The sequence below is a fragment of the Marmota flaviventris genome, chromosome 5, assembly GCF_047511675.1.
Source record: "Marmota flaviventris isolate mMarFla1 chromosome 5, mMarFla1.hap1, whole genome shotgun sequence".
Classification (NCBI taxonomy): domain Eukaryota; kingdom Metazoa; phylum Chordata; class Mammalia; order Rodentia; family Sciuridae; genus Marmota; species Marmota flaviventris.
The window spans coordinates 70,557,838-70,578,824 of NC_092502.1; the positions used below are offsets into that span (position 1 = coordinate 70,557,838).

Here is a 20,987-nt window from a genome sequence, read left to right on the forward strand (position 1 = left end):
TGATGAAAACAATATGGTATATCCACAAAATGAATAATTATTCCAATTTAGTACTGATATAAGTACAAACATTATGCTAAATGAAAGAAAAGAGACACAAAACACCACACATTATACTATTCTATTATTTTATTTTTTATATTTATTTATTTTTTTGGTACCAAGTATGGAACTCAGGAGCACTTAACCACTGAGCCACATCCCCAGCTCTTTTTTATATCTTTTTTAGTTGTTGATAGACCTTTATTTATTTATATGTGGTTCTGAGAATCAAACCCAGTGCCTCACACATACCAGTGCGCTACTGCTGAGCCACAACCCCAGCCCATTCTTTTTTATATCTTATTTTGAGACTGTCTCACTGAGTTCCTTAGGGACTCACTAAATTGTTGAAGCTGGCTTTGATCCTGCTCCTCAGCCACTAGGATTACACCTGGCAACTGTTTGTATATAAGATTAGGCAAATCCATAAAGACAGAAAGACCGTATATTATATTATTCTGTTTATTTGCCCAGACTAGGCAATTCCACAGAGTAGTTAATGATTACCAGGGGCTAAAAAAAGAGGAGAATGAGAAATGTCTACTAATTTTGGAGTGATAAAAATATTTTAAGTAGATAGTGATGATGGCCACAAAACTTTATAAATATATTTAAAACCAATACATTGCACACTATAGAATAAATTCTATGATATGTAAGACATTTCAATTTTTAAAACTGAGAAGTTGAGAACTATTTCAGACATTTGTTGTTGCACATTTTGATAAATGCACTGTGGTTATGTGAAAGAACATCTTTGATCTTAGGGGTATACACTGAAGTATTTAGGGGTATAGAGGCGTGGTATCTGCAACCTTCTTTCAAACAGTTTAGAAAATAATTTACGAAAAGACAATAAGACAAAATGAACACAACTGATGAATCTTGGTAAAGGATATATGACAAAAGTTCCTTACGCTATTCTTGCAACTTTCCAGTAAGTTTGAAAATTTATCAAAATATAAACAGAGAAAATATGAATGTATCCAATATAATTTGGACGACTGTCCCTCTTCATGTTTGTTCTTTGATAAAGAAAGTTTGTTTCACATTACTAAATTTAACAATTGTGCAATTTTTAAAAGAAGAAAAAGGTAGAGATGTAGCAGAAGAAAACATTTAAAGAAAAAACACAATTAGAGGCTAATAAGCCCTGAAAAGTATAACACTTGTGGCTTGGGAAGCTGAGGCTAGAGGATTTTGAATTCAAAGCTACCCTCAGCAACTGGACAAGGTGCTAAGTTACTAGAGAGCCTGCTCTAAGTAAAATATAAAAAAGGGATAAGGATGTGGCTCAATGGTTAAGCACCCTGGGTTCAATCCCTGGTAACAAAAAAAAAGTATAAAACTGTATAATCAACTAACATGGGATTTTGTAAAATGCCAAAACCTTCTCAATCTATATCATTAAAGAAAACACTACATATTTATGGAGGTTTAATGTCATATTAGAATAGTTTTTCTAAAAGTAAAACATTTTTAATTATATAGGATTAAAAAATATTCTTTCTAGCATTTAATCAATATATGAAATAACCTGATCAACCACAAATTAGTCAATATAAGGAGAAAACATGAAAAATAAAGGAACATAACTCCAAAGTAATCATCGCATGTTATTTGGGTTCAATATCTACAGGGAGAACATCAGTAGAGCTCCGAGTGTGTTTCTGTTATAAATGCTTTTTAATCCTTGTCAAGTTCAAGCCATTTAATTTGTTAATATCAATTGTGATGAAACACAGAAGATTTGTATTAAAAAATGTTCTCCTTGGGCTGGGGATGTGGCTCAAGAGGTAGCATGCTTGCCTAGCATACGTGCGGCCCAGGTTCGATCCTCAGCACCACATACAAACAAAGATGTTGTGTCCGCCTAAAACTAAAAAATAAATATTAAAAAAAAAAACTCTCTCTCTCTCTCTAAAAAAAAAAATGTTCTCCTTTAAATTGATCTATGCAATACTTACTAAGTGCCAATGGCATTTTTTTTCAAAAGTACAAAGAACCATCATAAAATTCATATGGAATTTAAGAGACCCTGAATAGCCAAAACAATCTTGAAAAAGAACAAGTTGAAGAACACTTCCTGGTTTCAAATTTTATTATAAAACTAAAGTAACCAAAAAATAGTGTGGTATCAGTTTAAAGACTAATATGCAGACCAATGGAATAGATCAGAGAGCCCAAAAATAAACCCTCCTATATATGGTCAACTGATTTACTAGAAATTAAATCCAGGGTGCTCTATTGCTGAGCTGCACCCGCAGCTCCCTCCCCCTTTTTTGAGACAGGGTCCCGTTAAGTTGTCCAGGCTGTCCTCACACTGGCCATCTTCTTGTCTCAGCCTCCAAAGTAGTCAGGATTACAGGTATATGCCTTCACATCCAGCTTTAGTTAACTGAGTTTTGAAAAAACTGCCACTACCATTTGTCTTCAACAAATGGCATTTGAAAAATTGGACATATATACACACACAAAAGCATGAAATTGGATCCCTACCTTATACATATAAAAAAATTAACTCAAAAGAATCAAAGGTATACATTTAAGAGCTAGAATTATAAAACTCTTAGAAGAAAACATCAGAGAAGATCTTCATAATGGATTTGGCAATGACTTCCTTGATGTGATACCAAAAGCACAGATATCGATAACAAAAAATAGATAAATTAGACTTCACTAAAATTAAAACTTTTGTTCATGAAAGGGTACATCCTCAGAGTAAAAAGACAACCCATAGAATGAGAGCAAATATTTGTAAATCATGTATCTAGCAAGAAGTTAATATGCAGGATATAGTTAAGATGCAGAATACTAGGGCTGGGGTTGTTGCTCAGTAGTAGAGCGCTCGCCTAGCATGCACGAGGCACTGGATTCAATCCTCAGCATCACATAAATGTAAAATAAGGATATTGTGTCCACCTAAAACTAAAAAAATAAATAAATATTTTTTAAAAAGATGCAGAATATTTAAGGAATTCCTACAACTAAACAATGAAACAACCCGATTTAAAAATGTGCAAAGGCAGGGCAGGAAAGAATAGAATTTCATTGAATTAGACAAAGGGGAATGAAGGGAAGGGATAGAAGACAGGGACAGAAGAGACAGTAGAATGAATTGGAAATAACTTTCCTATGTTAACATATGAATACACGACCAGTGTAACTCCACATCATGTACAACCACAAGAATGGGAAGTTATACTCCATGTATATATGTTAAAATACACTCTACTGTCATGTACATCTAAAAATAATTTAAAAATTAATTTTTTAAACTGCAGAAGACTTGAGTGGACATTTCTCCAAAGACAGATAAATGGCCAATAAAAGCACACAAAGATACTTAACACTACAAATCATGAGAAATGCAAATCAAAACCATAATAAGATACCACGTCCTACCCATTAGGACGGCTATTACCAAAACAACAAAAAACAGAAAAATAAGTGTTGGCTAAAATGTGAAGAAATTGGAATCCCTGAGCACTGCTGGTAGGAATGTAAAATAGTATAGCTGCTATGGAAGACAATATGACAGTTCCTCAAAAAAATGAAAAATAGAATTATCATTCAATCCAACAATTCCACTTCTGGTTATATAATAAAAAGAATGAAATGCAAAGTCTCAAAAAAAAATATTTATAGACCTATTCATAGCAGTATTATTTACAATAGCCAAAAGGTAGAAGCCATCCTAGTACTCATCAACAAATAAAATATTTATACACACAACAGAATATTATTTTTTTATTTAGCTTAAAAATGGAATAAAATTCTGATACATGCTACTTCTGGATGAACTTTGAAGATATTATGCTAAGTCAATAAAGCCAGTCACAGGATAAATACTGCATGATTCCAATCATATGAGGTAAATAAGATAGTCAAAGAGTCAAATCCAGCAAGACAAAAATGATGATTGCCAGGAGCTGGCAGGTGGGGAAAATGGGAGATTATTGTTTAATGGGTATTGAATCTTAAGTTTGGGAAGTTGAATAAGGTCTGGAGTTGCTGGCTGCTGGTAATATCACACAATAATGTCATCGTATTTAATGCCAATGAACTATACTCTTAAAAGTGGTTAAAATGATGTGTGTGTGTTCATATATGGTACACATATATACTATATAGTATATATGGTATACATATATACTATATATGTATAGATATATACATACACCATTATATATGTATATGTACAAATATATACACCCCATAGATATATATTTAAATATAGATACATATATATATATGTATATGTATATGTATTTTTTAAGCACAATTTAAAAACAAAAAGATAAAATAGTAAAAGCGGGGGTTGTAGCTCAGTATTAGAGTGCTTGCCTCACCCATGGGAGTCACTGGGTCCAATCAGCACAACATAAAAATAAAGGTATTGTGTCCATCTATAACTAAACACATTTTTTAAGATAAAATGGTAAATTTTTATATTATGGCTATTTTATCATAATTTAAAAATACAAACTTTATTCTCAGTCCAACTGTTCTCATTACAAACTATTAAACACATCAAATGCACCTTGGCAACTTCATAAACTACTCTATTGTTCAAATTTTTGGTCCTAAAGGATCATCCCTAGTGTATCCTTGCCTCTTTTCAAAATTGTGTACTAATGAAAGTGAATCAAATCATTAGAATATAGTGGGATGTCTACATTTTAAAAAGCACCCTTTCTACTATCGAAAACAACATCTATTCAGTAAGGGGGTAACTGTGAGCACAGATCATGTGCATAGCAGGGACAAGAGCAAAATGTACTCTTTGACAAACAGTTGCCAAATTCAGTTCAGCAAATAAAAAGAAACTTATATACAATGTTTCAATTCTTTCTGGTTTAGGTAAATGTGGCAGTGATAAAATCCAGTCAATCAGTTGCCTTAAGGCAATGGATCTTCATTTATAGGAATCAAGAGCTGTTGTTAATTAGTAACAGAATAGCACACATATTTTAATTTTTACAAAATAATTAAAATATAACAATATTGTAAAGCCAATGTTTCTAAGATGCAAAGCTGGGCATGTCTTTATATTATCAATGGTTTTAATTATTTCTTAATCCTTTTAAAATTAATAATGAAAGCCCGTACTTTTCAAGTAATTTCATTCCAAAATTACTTCCTTCTAATACTCAATGGTACTCAAAGGCACACCTCCCTAATAAACTGATCTATATAAAACTTTTCAAACTTGGTGTGGAGGCACACACCTGTAATCCCAGCTGCACCGAAGGCTGAGGCAGGAGGATTGCAAGTTTGAGGACAGCCTTAACAACTTAGCAAGACCCTGTCTCAAAATAAAAAAATAAAATAAAAAGATCTGTAGCATAGTGTCAGAGTGACCCTGGGTTCAAACCCCAGTATCACCAAAAAACAAAACTAAAAAACTTTTCCAACAAAGCCAACTATGGATTATAATGCTAGTTTAAGATAGCCATTGCTTGAGCAATTAAATTCATTGGTACAATGCATCAGAAGAAATGGCAAGACAATCTAGCAGATAAAATAACTAGAATGGGAATCAGATTACCTCTCTTTTCTAGTCCTGCTACACCTTAAGCTGTGTAATGATCCTAGACAAATCACTCAGCCCAATGATTGCTGTTTTTGAGGCTTTACCCAGATCCTGATGTGAAGTTTCCAACTTGGAACCTAGGGCCTCTTGCATACTAGAGAAGTTCTCTATCACTGAGCTACACTCCCAGACCAAGTATGGGTACTTTTAAAATTCATTTTGTAGAACTGGAAGTATACAATGGTGAGCATTTGCCTAGAATGCGCCCAGGCCCTGGGTTGACCCCCAAGCACTGCAAAAAATAAACATCATATAAAATTTTCCATCTTCAAAATGCATTTTGCAAAAGTAGGAAGGACATTATCTCAAAATAGGAAAAAATCATTTTATGATAAATTTACTATATTGGCTTTATTTTCTTCATGTCACTTTAGAGCTAAAAATTTATACAGGTTGAGCACTCACCTAGCATGCATGAGGCACTGGATTTGATCCTCAGCACCACATAAAGTAAAATAAAGACACTGTATCCACCAATAACTAAAAAGTAAATATTAAAAAATATATATATACAAGGACTTAGCAATAATTTATTAGAGAAACAGCATTTGGTAATCAAACCTTACCTATTTCTTTGTGAAGAAGCAAAAAGAAAAGCATGGGCTCTGAATGCAGTACTGGATTCTAATCCTACCTTTATCACTCACTAGCTGGGTAACATTTTTTTTTTTTTTTTAGTTGTAGTTGGACACAATACCTTTATTTATTTTTATGTGGTGCTGAGGATCGAACCCAGGGCCTCACACATGCTAGGCAAGTGCTCTATCACTGAGCCACAACCCAGCCCCCAATACTTTGTTAATTTTTGATTCATTATTTCATTTCTCTGAGCCTACCTTTATTCATCTATGTAGATGATACCTCAAAGGAGTGTTAAAACAAGCAAAAATGAGCTGGGGTTGTGGCTCAGTGGTAGAGTGCTAACCTAGCATGTGTGAGGCCCTGGGTTCAATCCTCAGCACCACAAGTAAATAAATAAAATAAAGGTATTGCGTCCACCTACAACTAAGATATATAATTAGAAAAAAAAGCAAAATAACAAAGTATCTAGTACAAAACTATTAATAATAAGCACTCAATAAATTCTAGCAGTTATCTAAAATGAGATGAGAGGATTATCACCAAGATTCCATGACTCTACAGATAAGCAAAAGGAGAGGGAAATATGAGCAACAAGATCCAAAAAGAAAGACATACTAAATCAGTTCAATTATATTTCTTACAACTCTGGTTCTAAGAGAAGGTAAATAGCTAGGCATGGTGGCACACACCTGTAATCCCAGCAGTTTGACAGCTGAGGCAGAAGAATTGGGAGTTCAAAGCCAGCCTCAGCAACTTAGTGAGGTTGTAAGCAACTTGACAAGACCCTGTCTCAAAACAAAACATAAAAGGACTGGGGATGTGGCTCAATGGTTAAGCGCCCCTAGTTTCAATCCATGGTTAAAAAATAAAAGGTAGGCAGGGCATTTATTTTCTCTTCATTTGCCAACTCCAGGTCAACACTTCAATACTTTTAAAAACTGCCTTTTCTTTAAAGAAATATTATCTTACCTGTCAATGAATCAGAAATACCAGATTGATTTGCAGAGGTCATCTAGTCCATCATCACTCTACTACCACTACTACCAGACAGGCTCAAAAGAGAATATGCTCGAGCTGGGATATAGTTCATTTGGTAAAATGCTTGCCTTACATGTATAAGGTCCTGGGTTCAATCCCCAGCACGACCAAAAAAAAAAAGAGAGAGAGAGAGAATGTGCTTAGGGTTGGGGTTGCTCAGTGGTAGGGCACTTACCTAGCATGTGTGAAGCACTGGGTTCTGATTCTCAGCACAACATAAGTAAAGATCCATTGACAACTAAAAAATATATATTTTAAAAAAGAGAATTGCTTAAACTCATCTCTGTGCTGGAGGCATAATATGATTTATCACTTAAAAACTTTTTTTCTTTTTTGAAGTGAGTGTTAGGGATAGAATCTAGGGCCTCTCACATACTAGGCAACAGCTCTATCACGGAGTCACACCCCCAACCTTTTTTTTCAGTTTAAATCGCTCTCAAATTTGTCATTTAAAAAAAAAAATCTCACATGGGGGCTGAAGCTGCAGCTCAGTGGCAGAGGACTTGCCTATCACGTATGAGGCACTGGGTTCGATCCTTAGCACAATATAAAAATGAAACAAAAGCATGCTGTCCATCTACAAACATAATTTTTTTTAAATCTCACATGAATAATGTGTTACCTTTTATGTGACAACAGGAAAAATAAAAATATATACTTGTGGGGCTGGGAGTGTAGCACAGCAGTAGATACCTTCCTTGTCTAGCGTGTCTGAGGACTTGGGCTCAGTCCCCAGAATCACAAAATAAAACTGTATTTTCATTAAAAAATTCTAAAAGAATATATGACTGGAGTATAGAGTGCAGGATAGGTGGGAGTAGGGGTGGAACCAAGACTTCACTTATCTGCCCTTATATTACTTTTGATTATGAGCTGTATGACTGTAACCACCTATTCAAAATGTACTCAATAAAAATAAAACAAAAAACCTGATACTCCAAATTTCACAATAAGGTTTTCCTCCACCCATACTACTCAACTCCACATTGACCCATTATTCCTAATTCATATAACCAGAATCAACTCATCAGTTTATACTAAAGCCTTAAGGCTTTACAGAATGAAGCTTGTGCAAAGCTGATATTCTTGCATTATATAACAAATTGTTACAGTAACAACATGTAACTTTTTATTCAGTAAGTATTTTCAATGTCTTCAAAATTTGCCTACTAAAATTTCAAAATCCTATTTCCTGATAATGTATTTCTAGTGATGATACTTTGTGGAATAAACCCTTTCCACCTTAACAAACTTAAAATCTTCATAAAAGTTTTTTTTTTTCTTAAGTTCATTTTCATGGAAAATAACTGAACTTGAAAATAATATATCTTAAGTCATGATTACCCAAAATGATAATTTAAAAAAAAATTTTTTAGTTATAGATGGACACAATGTCTTTATTTTATTTATTTATTTATTTTTATATGGTACTGAGGATTGAGCCCAGTGCCTCACACATGCTAGGAAAGCGCTCCACCATTGAGCTACAACCCCAGCCCCCAAAATGATAAATTTGCCATGGAAGATTTACAGCAGTACATGCTAATTTCACTGGAAACTTTTTTTTTTTTTTTTTTAAGAGAGAGGGAGAGGGAGGGAGGGAGGGAGAGAGAGAGAGAGAGAGAATTTTAATATTTATTTTTTAATTTTCGGCAGACACAACATCTTTGTTTGTATGTGGTGCTGAGGATGGAACCCGGGCCACACTCATGCTAGGCAAGCGCGCTACCACTTGAGCCACATCCCCAGCTCCTCACTGGAAACTTTTCAGTACCTTCTTTCTATTTCTCCCTTGTTCAGATTATGAGTATAAGCTCTGAGATGCTATTAAAAACAGTGACTCATCTTGTTTACCTAAAGTTTGAATATAGAATATACAGGACAAAATTGCCATCCCTGCCAAAAATGGCCTCTAAACTAATGGTTCTCAACAAGGGTGATTTTGCTCTCAGGAGACACGGCTATGTTTAAAGAATTTTGGGCTATCACAATTAGGTGGGTTTTACTGGCATCTAGTGGATAGAGGCCAGAAATGGTAAAAAAGCATAGGAAACCCCCTCAAAACAAAGAATTATCTGGCCCAAAATGTCAATATGTTGCTGTTGAGAAATTCTGCTCTACATTATAGATTTTAAGTAACTCTAAAGGAAATGACCCAGATGACTTACTACTGGAGAAAAATCAGGATGGGATTTCTATGCTAGCCTGTTGTGTGTTGTTATTGTTGTTGTTTGTGGTGCTAGGGATTGAACTCAGGGCCTTGTGGTAAATTGTCAGAGAAAAATAAAAATCTCTATAAGGTTTGTCCTATAATTTTAGAGATGTATTCAATTTCTGGTACATGCCTCAAGAAAAAAAAATTCCTCTGCCACACCCTTCCACCATGGTGCTCTGCCTCGCCTTGGGCCCAGAGCTACAGAGCTGGCCATCTATGGATTGAGACTGCTGAAACCTTGAGTGTCAGCTTAACTTTTCCTCTTCAAAAAAAAAAGAAAAGAGGAAATTTCAATGAAGTATAAAGCTATCTTTTCTAATTTATGTTTAAGTGAAGGTAGAAACTGGAAGCAGTGGCACATGTCTGTAATCCTAGAGATTCAGGAGGCTAAAGCAGATAAACTGCAAGTTTAAAGCCAGTCTCAGCAACTTCACAAGACCCTGCCTCAAAACTGAAAAAAATTAAAAGGGCTGGGGATGTAGCTTAATGATAAAATGCCATTAGGCATACACCCAGTACTCCCCCCAAAAGTGAATGTATATAAACACACACACACACAAATAGGCCTAGAAAATTTATTGAAAGAAAAATTTTAATATTAGTTGTCTTAATGAGAGAGTTAAAGAGTTGATGGGGAGGCAAGGACTTTTACTTTCCATGTTATATCTACTATATATACACTGAACTTTTCACCAGACTGTATTAATTTTATAATAATTTTAAAAGGAGATTTCATACTTATATATATACAGCATATGCATACATTCTTATGACAGAAAAACAAAAATTATAAACCTCACCAAGTTTGTTCTTTAGGAACTTTCTATTTTTCTTTCAACTTGCTTAAAAAATATAAAGATTATGATTCTGAAAGTAACAGAAACTCTTTTTCTTTTATTTTTATTATTTTTTAGTGCCAGAAAAATATGGAACACTTCCCAAATTTGTGTGTCATCCTTGCACAGGGCCAATACTCATATCTTCTCTGTACCATTCCAAATAAAAGCTGGTTTTTTAAAAAAATTTTAACCCAACATCTACTATTAATCATTGGTATATTTCAATAAGACTCTTCTATTCAAGGCCTTAGCTAAAGAATACACTCAATATAGGGCCTGGGGTTGTGGTTCAGTGGTAAAGCATGTGTGAGGCACTGGGTTCAATTCTCAGCACCACATAAAAATAAACAAAGGTATTGTGCCCATCTACAACTAAAAAAAATTAAAAAAAAAAAACATTCAATAGGCCGAAAGAAATATAAAAGAGATATTTACCCCAGTGTTTAAAAAAAAAAAAAAAAAAAAGGCTAGTCAGGCATGGTGTCATATACCTCTACTCTCAGCAGCTTGGGAGGCTGAGACAGGAAAATCACAAATTCAAAGCCAGCTTCAGCAACTTAGTGAAGCCCTAAGCAACTCATGGTGACTCTATCTCTAAATAAAATATAAAAATGGGCTGGGGATGTGGTTCAGGGGTTAAGCACCCCTGGGTTCAATTCCCAGTACCAAAAAAAAAAGGAGGGGAGGGTGGTTACAAATGATGGCACTCCCTAAGATAGCACAAATCTAATATTTATTAAAAGAAATTACTAATAGACCAAAGTCCCTTCCTCAAACTAACTAAAAGGTCTTTTGACTTGCCCAATGAGGGAAAGCAGCTTGTTTGTTTGTTTCCAGCTCTTGGCTCTAATAATAGAGAAAAAGAGATCCTTAGAATATCTAGGCCTCTGTACACAAAAGGTATAGTACTTCAACAAATTTTTATTCACTTCTTACCATGTCCTGCCCTATTAAACCACACACAATTCATTATCTTTTAGGAAGTCTAGGAACATAGTTCTAAAATATTTAGAAAGATGAAAATGAGGATTTTGGTATTTTTCATCAAATGCCAGTTAGGGAGTATTTTTTTGAAGAACATTATTTATGATCTCTTCATACTGGAAATTCAAAAGCAATAATATGGAAGAAAACAGCTCATCTGGGGCTGGGGCTGGGGCCATAGCTGGGTAGCAGAGCACTTGCCTAGCATGTGTGAGGCACTAGGTTCAATCCTTAGCACCACATAAAAATGAAACAAAGCATGCTGTCCATCTATAACTACAAAAATAATAATTTCACTCACAAAAGCATAGACTAGGGCTGGGGATATGGCTCAAGTCGTAGCACGCTCACCTGGCATGCATGAGGCACTGGGTTCGATCCCCAGCACCACATAAAAGTAAAATAAAGATACTGTGTCCGCCTAAAGCTAAAAAATAAATATTAAAAAAAAAAAAGCATAGACTATATCCGACCACACTAAATAACAGAGACAAGGTAATTCCGGAATGTCTTCTCCAGATGACTTGAGGGAATATAGGGCAAAGAAACAAAATATTTTTTTTTCCCTTTGCAGAAACAAAATATTTTTTCTTCACAGATTAAGAATCTACACATACACTGAACATCACCTTAGATCAGGCTAACGTCTATGGAGTATCCTAATGAGTTCTACATATACACTTACTATCTAAGTCCTTTTGTGGCACAAAAAATATAAATAAACAGGAGAATAAGTTGTTCTTCTACTAATGGGTAGGAATCACAGACAGGTGACCTCTACAATAAACTTCAAAAAACACAAAAGGTGTGGATTGTGCTCACAGCTTTAACCACATGGTATGGTGACTCCATACGAAATTATATACAGTGGAAGAGAGAGAGATTTATGACTTTGGAGACTCACTAGCAGTCTACCTCTGAAGAAATTTAAATACTACTTATATAAAAGCAAATGAGTGATCTTTCATCTTACCCATGACAATCATGTAAATATGGTCCAGAAAAATCAAGGAAACTCTCTTTCGATCATTTAGGTCAAAGTGAACCTTTCAGATTCTCCCTTTAAGTTTTAAAGAAAAATAAACTCTATAGAGCCCCCACCTCATTTGCCTAGTTTCACTAAAAGGATAAAAGCCTTCTACAAGCCCAAAAACGGGTACTCCAGAGACTCTCCCCGCTAACTGCCTATTCAAATAAAATCCTTTTTCACCTTGCCTTAAAAGTTATTCCTCTTATATTGGGATACAGACATTCTAGAGACTATTCCCTTTATAATCTGCATTTTTTTTTCCCCAAAGCAAATGTTAGAGTCAGGTTATACTAAGATTTTTAATCTAAAGAAAGCCCTATTCAAATTTAGGATGATAAGACAGTGCACTAATTGTATTCTGCAACCCACAGTTTCTCCTTATTCCTCTCAAATGCAAGAGCAAGGATCATTAGTACACATAGGGAAATTCCTGTACTTTAACACCAAGACCAGAGGTTAAAATAATTGGTCACAAGGGATAAACCTACCTTAGAACAGTAATAGAAGAAACACTCTGAGCACTATAAACAATGGTCATCACAGGACAGTACTATATCAAGTCATTGTCAATAGAAAACTCTGTGTATGTGTTTGTGTGTGCATGCGCACACACGCGTGTGTTGTTTTCCCTGGAGTGTGTGGTATGTGTGTGTTGTTTTCCCTAGAGCCCAGAAGATGATACCTACAATCCTAGATTGCTTAGACCTAAAAATGCGTACACGTAAGAGTTAAAAGAAGTGAAAGAATTGATCACTTATTTCCCTACTGCAAAAGAAAAGGTGTCCGTAGGGTGCCTCACCTTCTCCCAGCCTAAAAAATCTCAAGAGTTCAGCTATCCAGCTATTCCGAAGCTCAGAGATGCACTGGAACTTCCTTTTCCTGTCTAACTTCACAAAACGTCCCAGGAGCAAGAGTCACGTGATTTTTCGGGGTTAAAAGCTGAGAGTTACTTAATACCTATCTCAAACTAGAGAAAGAAAATAAGAGCTCCACTTAAAATACGCAGGCAAGGCATACGTAAGGTAGGAGGTAAATAAATGTACACCTCAACTTTGAGAGGCCAACAACAGAAATGCTCTTTGGGCTAGTTAGCTGTATCCCTCAGTACCAAGGGCAGGGACTCTGGCAAGACCCCGCCCTCCCCCATCTCCAAAGCGGGGTGGGCGGGAGGTAGCCTGAGGAGCCCTTGTTCCCGCGCGAAGCTCAGAGACCAAAGGACTCCCTATTGTGGGTTTACGGACGCTGACGGGAACCCGTCCCGCTCCAGCCACGAGCTGAAGAGTAAGCCGAAAGCTCCCGAGGCCCGCATGGCTGCTACCGCCGCCAGGAAACAGACCGCTGTCAGAGAACGGCTGCACCCGGGAAACCGGAGGGTGGCCCCAAAGAGAATTCATGCCTCACGCTGTGTGGGAGGCGGGGGTCCTGGAGCCGTACCTCAGACACTTCGTCCTCATCGCTGCCAGAGGCACCACCTCCACCTCCGGTCCTCAGCACTGCAGCCGCCAACTTGAAATCCAGCGCCGCGTCCCCTCCGCCCGCAGCGCTGCCGCCGCCACCGACTCCCGGCGCGGGCCCGGCCTCCCCAAAGAGCCTCACGGTGCGGATCCCCAGTCCGACCCCTCCCGGCGGAGGCGGCTCCGAGGCCCCGGCTGGGGCGGATCGCGGAGCCACAGAGTCCAGGTCCTCCTCAAAGGAGGTGCCGCCGCCTCCGCCGTCGGTCAGCATGGTTCGCACGCGGAGCCGGAGACGCTGCCGAGTCACTCGCGGCCACCGCCGCCGCTGATCCCGGGAAGGAGAGGAGCAGCAGGAGGAAGAAGCGTCTCCTTCCCCCCCGTCCCAGCAGCGCCACTAACTTCTCACTGCCTAACCTGCTGCCTCCCGCCCCCTCAACCCGCCACTGGCTGCAGCTCTCCGGCGGCTGCAGATCATTGGCCAAGGTGACCTGTCGCTCAGGCTCTCCGTCACGCGCTGCTCGCTGGCTCGCGGCCCTCAAGCTGCGTTGACCCGCGCAGGCCTAGGCGGTTGCGAACACCCGCCTCTCACTCCTCACGAGCCGACTTCCGGTCCTTTTCTGTGTCTATTGGCCAGCCTCTCTGACTGTAGCGTCACGACCTTAAAGTGGATTAGTTAGCCTTGTGGTCAGTCATAGTGACCCCTAACAATGGGAAACTCCATTGGCGCCATAAAGTGTCGGTCACTTTGTCACAGGACGTCGCGTGGTACAATTGGCCGGTGAGGGTACTATTCATCCCGCCTCCATCTGAGGTGACGGGAAAGGGCTGGGGAATTTCCACTTCTGAATAAAATGAGGGCTTGAAGTGACGACTCGCAAGAATTTGGAGTAGACCTAACCCTGCGCTTGGTGAAGCTCGAATGCCAAGGATGCAAGAGGCGCAGAGGTAACGCAGCTTCCACCTGTCGCTCTCCGCCGGGTGCCGAGACTATGGCCGGAAAGTAGCTGCACCGGGATTGGAGGAAAGAAGCAATCGTTCTCATCGAGACCCCACCTTCCTGCCAATGCCTGGTTGGAGGACCGCAGCGTCAGTCACTCTGGGACAGGTGAGGCTGCCTAACCCTTCAGCCTCTGCCTCTGCCTCTGCCCCTGCCTCTCTGCCTCTTTGGGCGGGAGCGGGAGGCAGAGAGCGGATAGGGAAGGGGAGAGGGGCTGGGCGCTTCCTGCGGACCCTTCCGCCTTTCCAAGTTGAACCCGGCGCGCGGAGCTGAGGGAACCCGGGGAGCAGCTCCAGATGGCCGCCCTGAGGCAACTGGGCCCTCCCGCATGCTGGGACGTGGCTGGGCGCGGCGATTCTACGGGCTTTAGGAGCGATCGCCCCGCGGGACCGCGTTCTCTTGCGTGTGGAAGGCGGCGGGCCAGCGAGGCTGGACAGCGCCATCTCTCAGTACCGGGAACTGTCCCACCAAGGCCGCGAACAGCGCGCTGAATCCAACCTCAGGGCTGAACTGAGCGAAGGAGGAGTGCTCCGGGGGAGTTTTGAGTTCTGGTGCCGCCACTTATTTGCTGGGTGACCTTGATGGGTTTGATGTTACTCCATGTGCAATGGAAATAATATCAGTACCTGCCTCAATGGGTGGTGGTTGTGAATAAATTCGGTGATGACCTAAAGTGCCAAACTCAAAGGAAAGAATAATTTTGGTACTCACTGCCCCTTCTGCCTTCAGGAGTTCTCTGCCAGTCCTGGGTTCTGCCAGCCCAACCAATTCCACCCAGACGCTGATGCAAAACAAAGCTAACTAAGAGGGTTCTCCTCCACCAAGGATGTGTATCTACCTCCCTACTCTCCTTCTCTCGCCATCTCTATCTCCTTTATCAGTAGAGGAAGTTAAAAAATGTTCAGGTTCCAACTACTCCTGTGTCACCACAAAGGAGTTTGGTGAAGTTTGTATGGCAAATGCCTTTTGACCCAGAAAATGTTCATATGACAGCAAAGGTTGACAAAAAACAAGATGTGTCATTTTCTCCTTAAAACTAAGAGATTTGCCTGTCTTGGTTGTACAGTACTTAATATTTCACCTTCTTTAAACTGAAGTCTGAAAATTCTATGAAGAATATAATGATTTTTTTAAATGACTTTAAAAGTTGATGCTGGGCTGGGGCTGTATCTCAGTGGTAGAGCACTTGCCTCGCAGGTGTGAGGCCCTGAGTTCGATCCTCAGTACCACATAAAAATAAATGAATAAAAATAAAGATTTTTTTTTAAAAGTTGATGCTGCCATGTTAACATTTCTTTGACTTTGGTAGTTGCCCATTTTGACATTTCACATGCAAGAAAAAATGAGTTTTTTTATGTACATATTGAGTAAATGTACTGTATAGTTAAAAATAAGTTGTAGAAAATAGGGAAATTTTAAGTATCATGTACACTGTCTAGTATTTGTGAACTTAATTAGGCTGTACCTTCAGTGCTATTTAAGTTTTCAAGGCATGTGTGACTAGGTCACAGCCCAAACTAAGCAATAATAAAAGAAACAGCACTGCCTAACCCACTTCAAAGCTGGATTATCCAGAATTGGTATGGATACATCCTTAGGCAAAAACAGGTATTGACTGGTGCAACATTACAAAGGAACTATTTGTCATTCCTACCACTAATACAAACATAATTTCTGATGCAACTCCCTGAGCAAACTCATTAAATTCTTTAAACAAATGTAATGAATCTCAAGGACAGAGGGAAAGAAAACCTGAGTATATACATTTTATCCATTATATTTAAAAGAGAAAAATATACTATCTTCTCAGTGCCTAGCAACCAAACCCTGAGTATAGTCAGAGAGAGATGATTGAGCAAAAATCCTTATTTCACCTGGACCTTCCCAAGATACCTGGCACACACCTCTGATCCCAGGAACTCAGGAGGCTGAAGCAGAGGATCAAAAAAGTTCAAGGCCAGGGCCTGGGCTGTGGCTTAGTGGTAGAGCACTTGCCTACCACTGCATGAGACACTGGGTTTGATCCTCAGTACCATATAAAAATAAACAAATAAAATAAAGGTATTGTGTCCACCAACAACTTAAAAAAATTAAAAATAAAAAAAGTTTGAGGCCAACCTTAGCAATTCAGCGAGACCCTGTTTTAAAATAAAAAGAGCTAAGGGTATAACTAAGTGTAAGAGCCCTTGCGGTGGGTTCAATCTTCGGTACCTCAATAAATAATTAAATTTTAATAAACCTGGACCTTTTCCCAAAACACTTATCAGTAGTTTGTCAATATGAGAATTAGGAACTCTCAGTCTCTGATTTGGGTGATTGCTATGTAGAGTCTGTATTTTGTGATTTAATACTTTATATATATTATATTCCTGTAGTTTTACAAAAAAAAAAATGAAACTGAGAAATTACCATATCAAGTCATGTATTTGGTAAATGTGTAAAATCACACTGTATGTATTGAATGTAAATTATATTGGTAAGTATTAATTTGATTTATTGGGTAACATTGGTTTTAATATATTCTATCTTAAGATAGTCTCTTTTTTTTACATTTTTTTTTTGTTTTAAACCATGGCTTTTTTTTTAATATCTTTATTTTATTTTTATTTGGTGTTGAAGATTGAACCCAGCACCCTGCACATGCCAGGCAAGCGCGCTACCGCTTGAGCCACATCCCCAGCCCCAAGATAGTCTTTACTAGTAAAAAAATTTAATACACTGATTTTTTTTTCTTCAAAGACTGAGCCACTGTCTACTGCAAAACCCTCCTTTAAAAGAAATTTGTTAGAACCAGGTTTGGTGGTACATGCCTGTAAGCCCAGCTACTTGGGAAGCAAGAGGATCACAAGTTGAAGAAGAGCTTGGGAAGCTTAGGGATACTTTGTATCAAAACTGAAAAAACAGGATATAGCTCAGAGGTACAGTGCTTACTTACATGTATAAGGTCCTGGGTTCAGTCCACATCCAGTACCGCCAAAAGTAAAAAAAATATGTTAGAAGTGAGCATTAGAATAAAATGGTTTGGGGTGAGGATGTAGCTTACTTAGTGTTAGAGTACTTGTCTCGCATGAATGATGCTCTGGGTTCAATCCCCAGAAAATGAAAAATGAATAATAGAATAAAATGTTTTCCCACATAAAACAGGTGGAAATTTTGTTCAGAACCAAGGGGGCGCTATACCACTGAGCGACATCCCCAGCCCTTTTAACTACTATTATTTTGTGGGGTTTTTTTTTAAAAAAAAAGAAATATATATATATATATATATATATATATATATATATATATATATATATATATATATATATATTAGTTGTAGGTGGACACAATACCTTTATTTTATTTTTATGTGGTGCTGAGGATCAAACCCAGTGTCTCATGTGTTCCAGGCGAGCACTCTACCACTGAGCCACAACCCCAGCACACACACCCAAATCCCCCTTCCCTCCGTCTTTTTTGTTTTTGAGATTAATTTATCCAGGCTGGCTTGGAACTTGCAATTCTCCCATCTTAATCTCCTGAGTCAACGGGATTTCAGGTGTGCTTGCCACTGTGCCTGGGTCGTAGGAAGATTTATTGATGTATATTTGTAACATGTTTAGCATAGAAGCATACACTTCTATTTGGCCATCTTTTAGACAGAGAGGGGGAAAGGGAAACTATAGCCCAAGGATTTTTAAAACTTCTTAGGTAACAAGACGCTTCATTCCTCATTATATGAGATTGACAAACTAAATCCTAGATCCAGGGACTTAGTTTACATGTAGTTCTTTAACATAAACCTGCATTTTCTCAAGACATTTGATTTCTACATGCTAGTCCAACTCAGGTCAGTCTATCTATATAAGGAAAGGAAAACTAAGCGAACAAATTTGTTGCACTTGTATGTTATGTCATTAAACCTTTGTAATAATCTTATTCAGGTTTCAATCATTTTAAAGATGAGGAAGTTGGAACTTCAAAAAGGTTAAGTAACTTATACAACATTATAAAGCCCAGTATATGGAAAGACTAAAATTTGGGTTTCTCTCCACCCGATCCCAAAACCCATGCTCTTGCCACTATATCATGCTGATTACATGGTATTTGCAAAGAGAAAGTTCATTAATCAGGAAAACATCCTCAATTATATCCTTCTTATAAAGGACACAACTTTTTAGGTGGAGTTATTCCTCATTACCACCAAATATCTTACTCTTTTATAACAGTTGGAAACATTAAGTTTAAAACTTGTTTCTTGGTTTCTTCAATCATATTATTTGCTTCTTAAACCACATAATATTATACTAAAAAAATCCAATATATTTGATTAATACCATCACATGGTTCAAACTTTTAAAAGAATTTTTAAAATACAGTGAAGGAAAGAATCCTTTAACTTTGCCCACTAACTACCCAGATCCCCTCTCATATTATTAGGCTTTTAAAATATCCTTCTAGAGATTTTTAGACAAAGGTGAGTCATTTCATATATGTCAATTTATTTTTCACATTTTAACACAAATGGCAACTTGCTACACACACTTCCTCACCTTCCTTTTTTTTTTTTTTCCACTTAATTTATTCTGGAGATAGTCCATGTCCTTATACAAAGAGCTTTGTCATTCTTCTTTGCTACTTCTTCTATTAATTGAAATATATATACATACACATACATACACACACACATTTGTGTATGTGTGTGTGTATTAACAGTGCTATAATATAACTTTCTAACCCACTCTCTATCATGCAGGAATTGCTAGGCATATATTAGTTTACTTGAAAAAGCCAGACTTAGGGCTACCATTGTTTGGGCTACAGTTAAATGCACCTGAAAAATGTCTAGCAACAGCTGTGAGACAGGCATATGAAAACAGAAGAATTATGCCTGCAACTGAACTACCCCCACCACACAGCCTAAGAAAATTTTACAAGATTATTTACAAAATTTCCTAGAATCAAGTCTGCTATAGAACCTACTCTTCCTGAAAAAGGACAAAATATATATACACACAAAATGACCACTTGCCCACTCCACATTCTATCTTTGCTACCTATGAAATGAAAATGAAGCAAGGGAGCTGGGGGTTTGGCTCAATGATTGAACACTTGCCTAGCATGTGCAAGACACAGGGTTTGATCCCATCACCACCAAAAAAAAAAAAAAAAAATACCTCTTATGGAATTATTGACATTCTCAACAAAGAAGATGGGGGAACAATTAAAATCCACCTTCTTCCTTGAGCCACTGTCAGGATTTCTTACTCCTTGATTTTTGACAAAGGATAGCATTATCAAGGAGATTATGCATTAGGATTATAGAGGAAGCAGGACTTGATGGTAGGATTTCTGGGCTGGGAATCAGAAATACCAACTCTCTGTAGGTGACAAAATTTGTGTGTCCATTTGACCTTTAGAGGTACACTTTAAAGTTGTATAATTTTAGGGGTATTTCATATCACAAAACAGTTATCATTTCAAATCAAATGCCATACATGTGTAGAAAAATTACAGTAGATCATACATAAAACCAAGATATTAATAGCAACTATCTCTGGTTAGTAGAATTATACAGGGATTTTTTTTGTATTATTATTTTTCTCTCCAGGAATGGTGACCTGCACCTATAATCCCAGCAACTCAGGAAGCTGAGGTGGAGAATTGCAAGTTCATGATCAACTTCAGCCACTTAGTAAGACCCTGTCTCAAAAAATAAAAAGGGCTGGGGATGTGGCTCAGTGGTTGAGTGCCCTGGGTTCAATCCCTGGTACCGAAATAATAATAATAATAAAATTATTTTTCTCTTTTTGAATATTTGTATTTTCTGGGTTTTTCATTTTTAGTTTCTACAGCGAACATATTATTTTTACATAATAAAATTTTTAAATATTATTTCAGATATACATGTTGTAATTTTTCATCTGTTCATTCAACCAGCATTTATTTAATTCTTGCTATATGCATGACACTGTACCGAGTACTTTAGAGAAAACATAAAAGAGGCAGAAGACTTAATGCACTTCTTTCCTGTTATCCTGATGCATATATTTATTGACTGATGATTAGGTAGAAAAAATGCATATGGAAAAATGGAGATCATGAGCTTAGTGATAGAGAGCATTTTTCTAGCAAAACAGGAAAGAAAGTCTGAAACAACTGAAGGACAAACTCAAGACAGTCTTGATAATAAACTCATGCAGAAGTATTAAATAGATTACAAGACAAAAT

General features: G+C 37.7%; 1 protein-coding gene, 1 long non-coding RNA gene and 1 other non-coding gene across 7 annotated transcripts in view; 1 reads left to right on the plus strand and 2 right to left on the minus strand.

The window, feature by feature from the left end:
• Positions 1-14,184, minus strand: part of Ankhd1 (ankyrin repeat and KH domain containing 1) — a 132,039-nt gene extending 117,855 nt beyond the window's left edge. For 3 of the 5 annotated variants that reach the window (XM_071612308.1, XM_027927955.3, XM_027927954.3), the window contains exon 1: positions 13,761-14,181. In XM_071612308.1, coding sequence (XP_071468409.1) covers positions 13,761-14,051 — 291 coding nt within the window. In that variant the 5' untranslated portion in view covers positions 14,052-14,181. Of the gene's footprint in view, positions 1-13,760 lie in introns of all 5 variants that reach the window. The other 2 variants (XM_071612309.1, XM_027927956.3) reach the window with 2 other exon arrangements.
• LOC114086662 (U6 spliceosomal RNA) lies at positions 10,394-10,496 on the minus strand. The gene has a single exon (XR_003581662.1). It is a non-coding gene; the product is annotated as a U6 spliceosomal RNA (small nuclear RNA).
• A 160-nt stretch (positions 14,185-14,344) lies between the features above and the next one.
• LOC139705773 (uncharacterized) lies at positions 14,345-20,571 on the plus strand. Its single transcript, XR_011707594.1, has 2 exons — positions 14,345-14,885; positions 20,368-20,571. It is a non-coding gene; the product is annotated as an uncharacterized lncRNA (long non-coding RNA).
• The last annotated feature ends 416 nt before the right edge of the window (positions 20,572-20,987 follow it).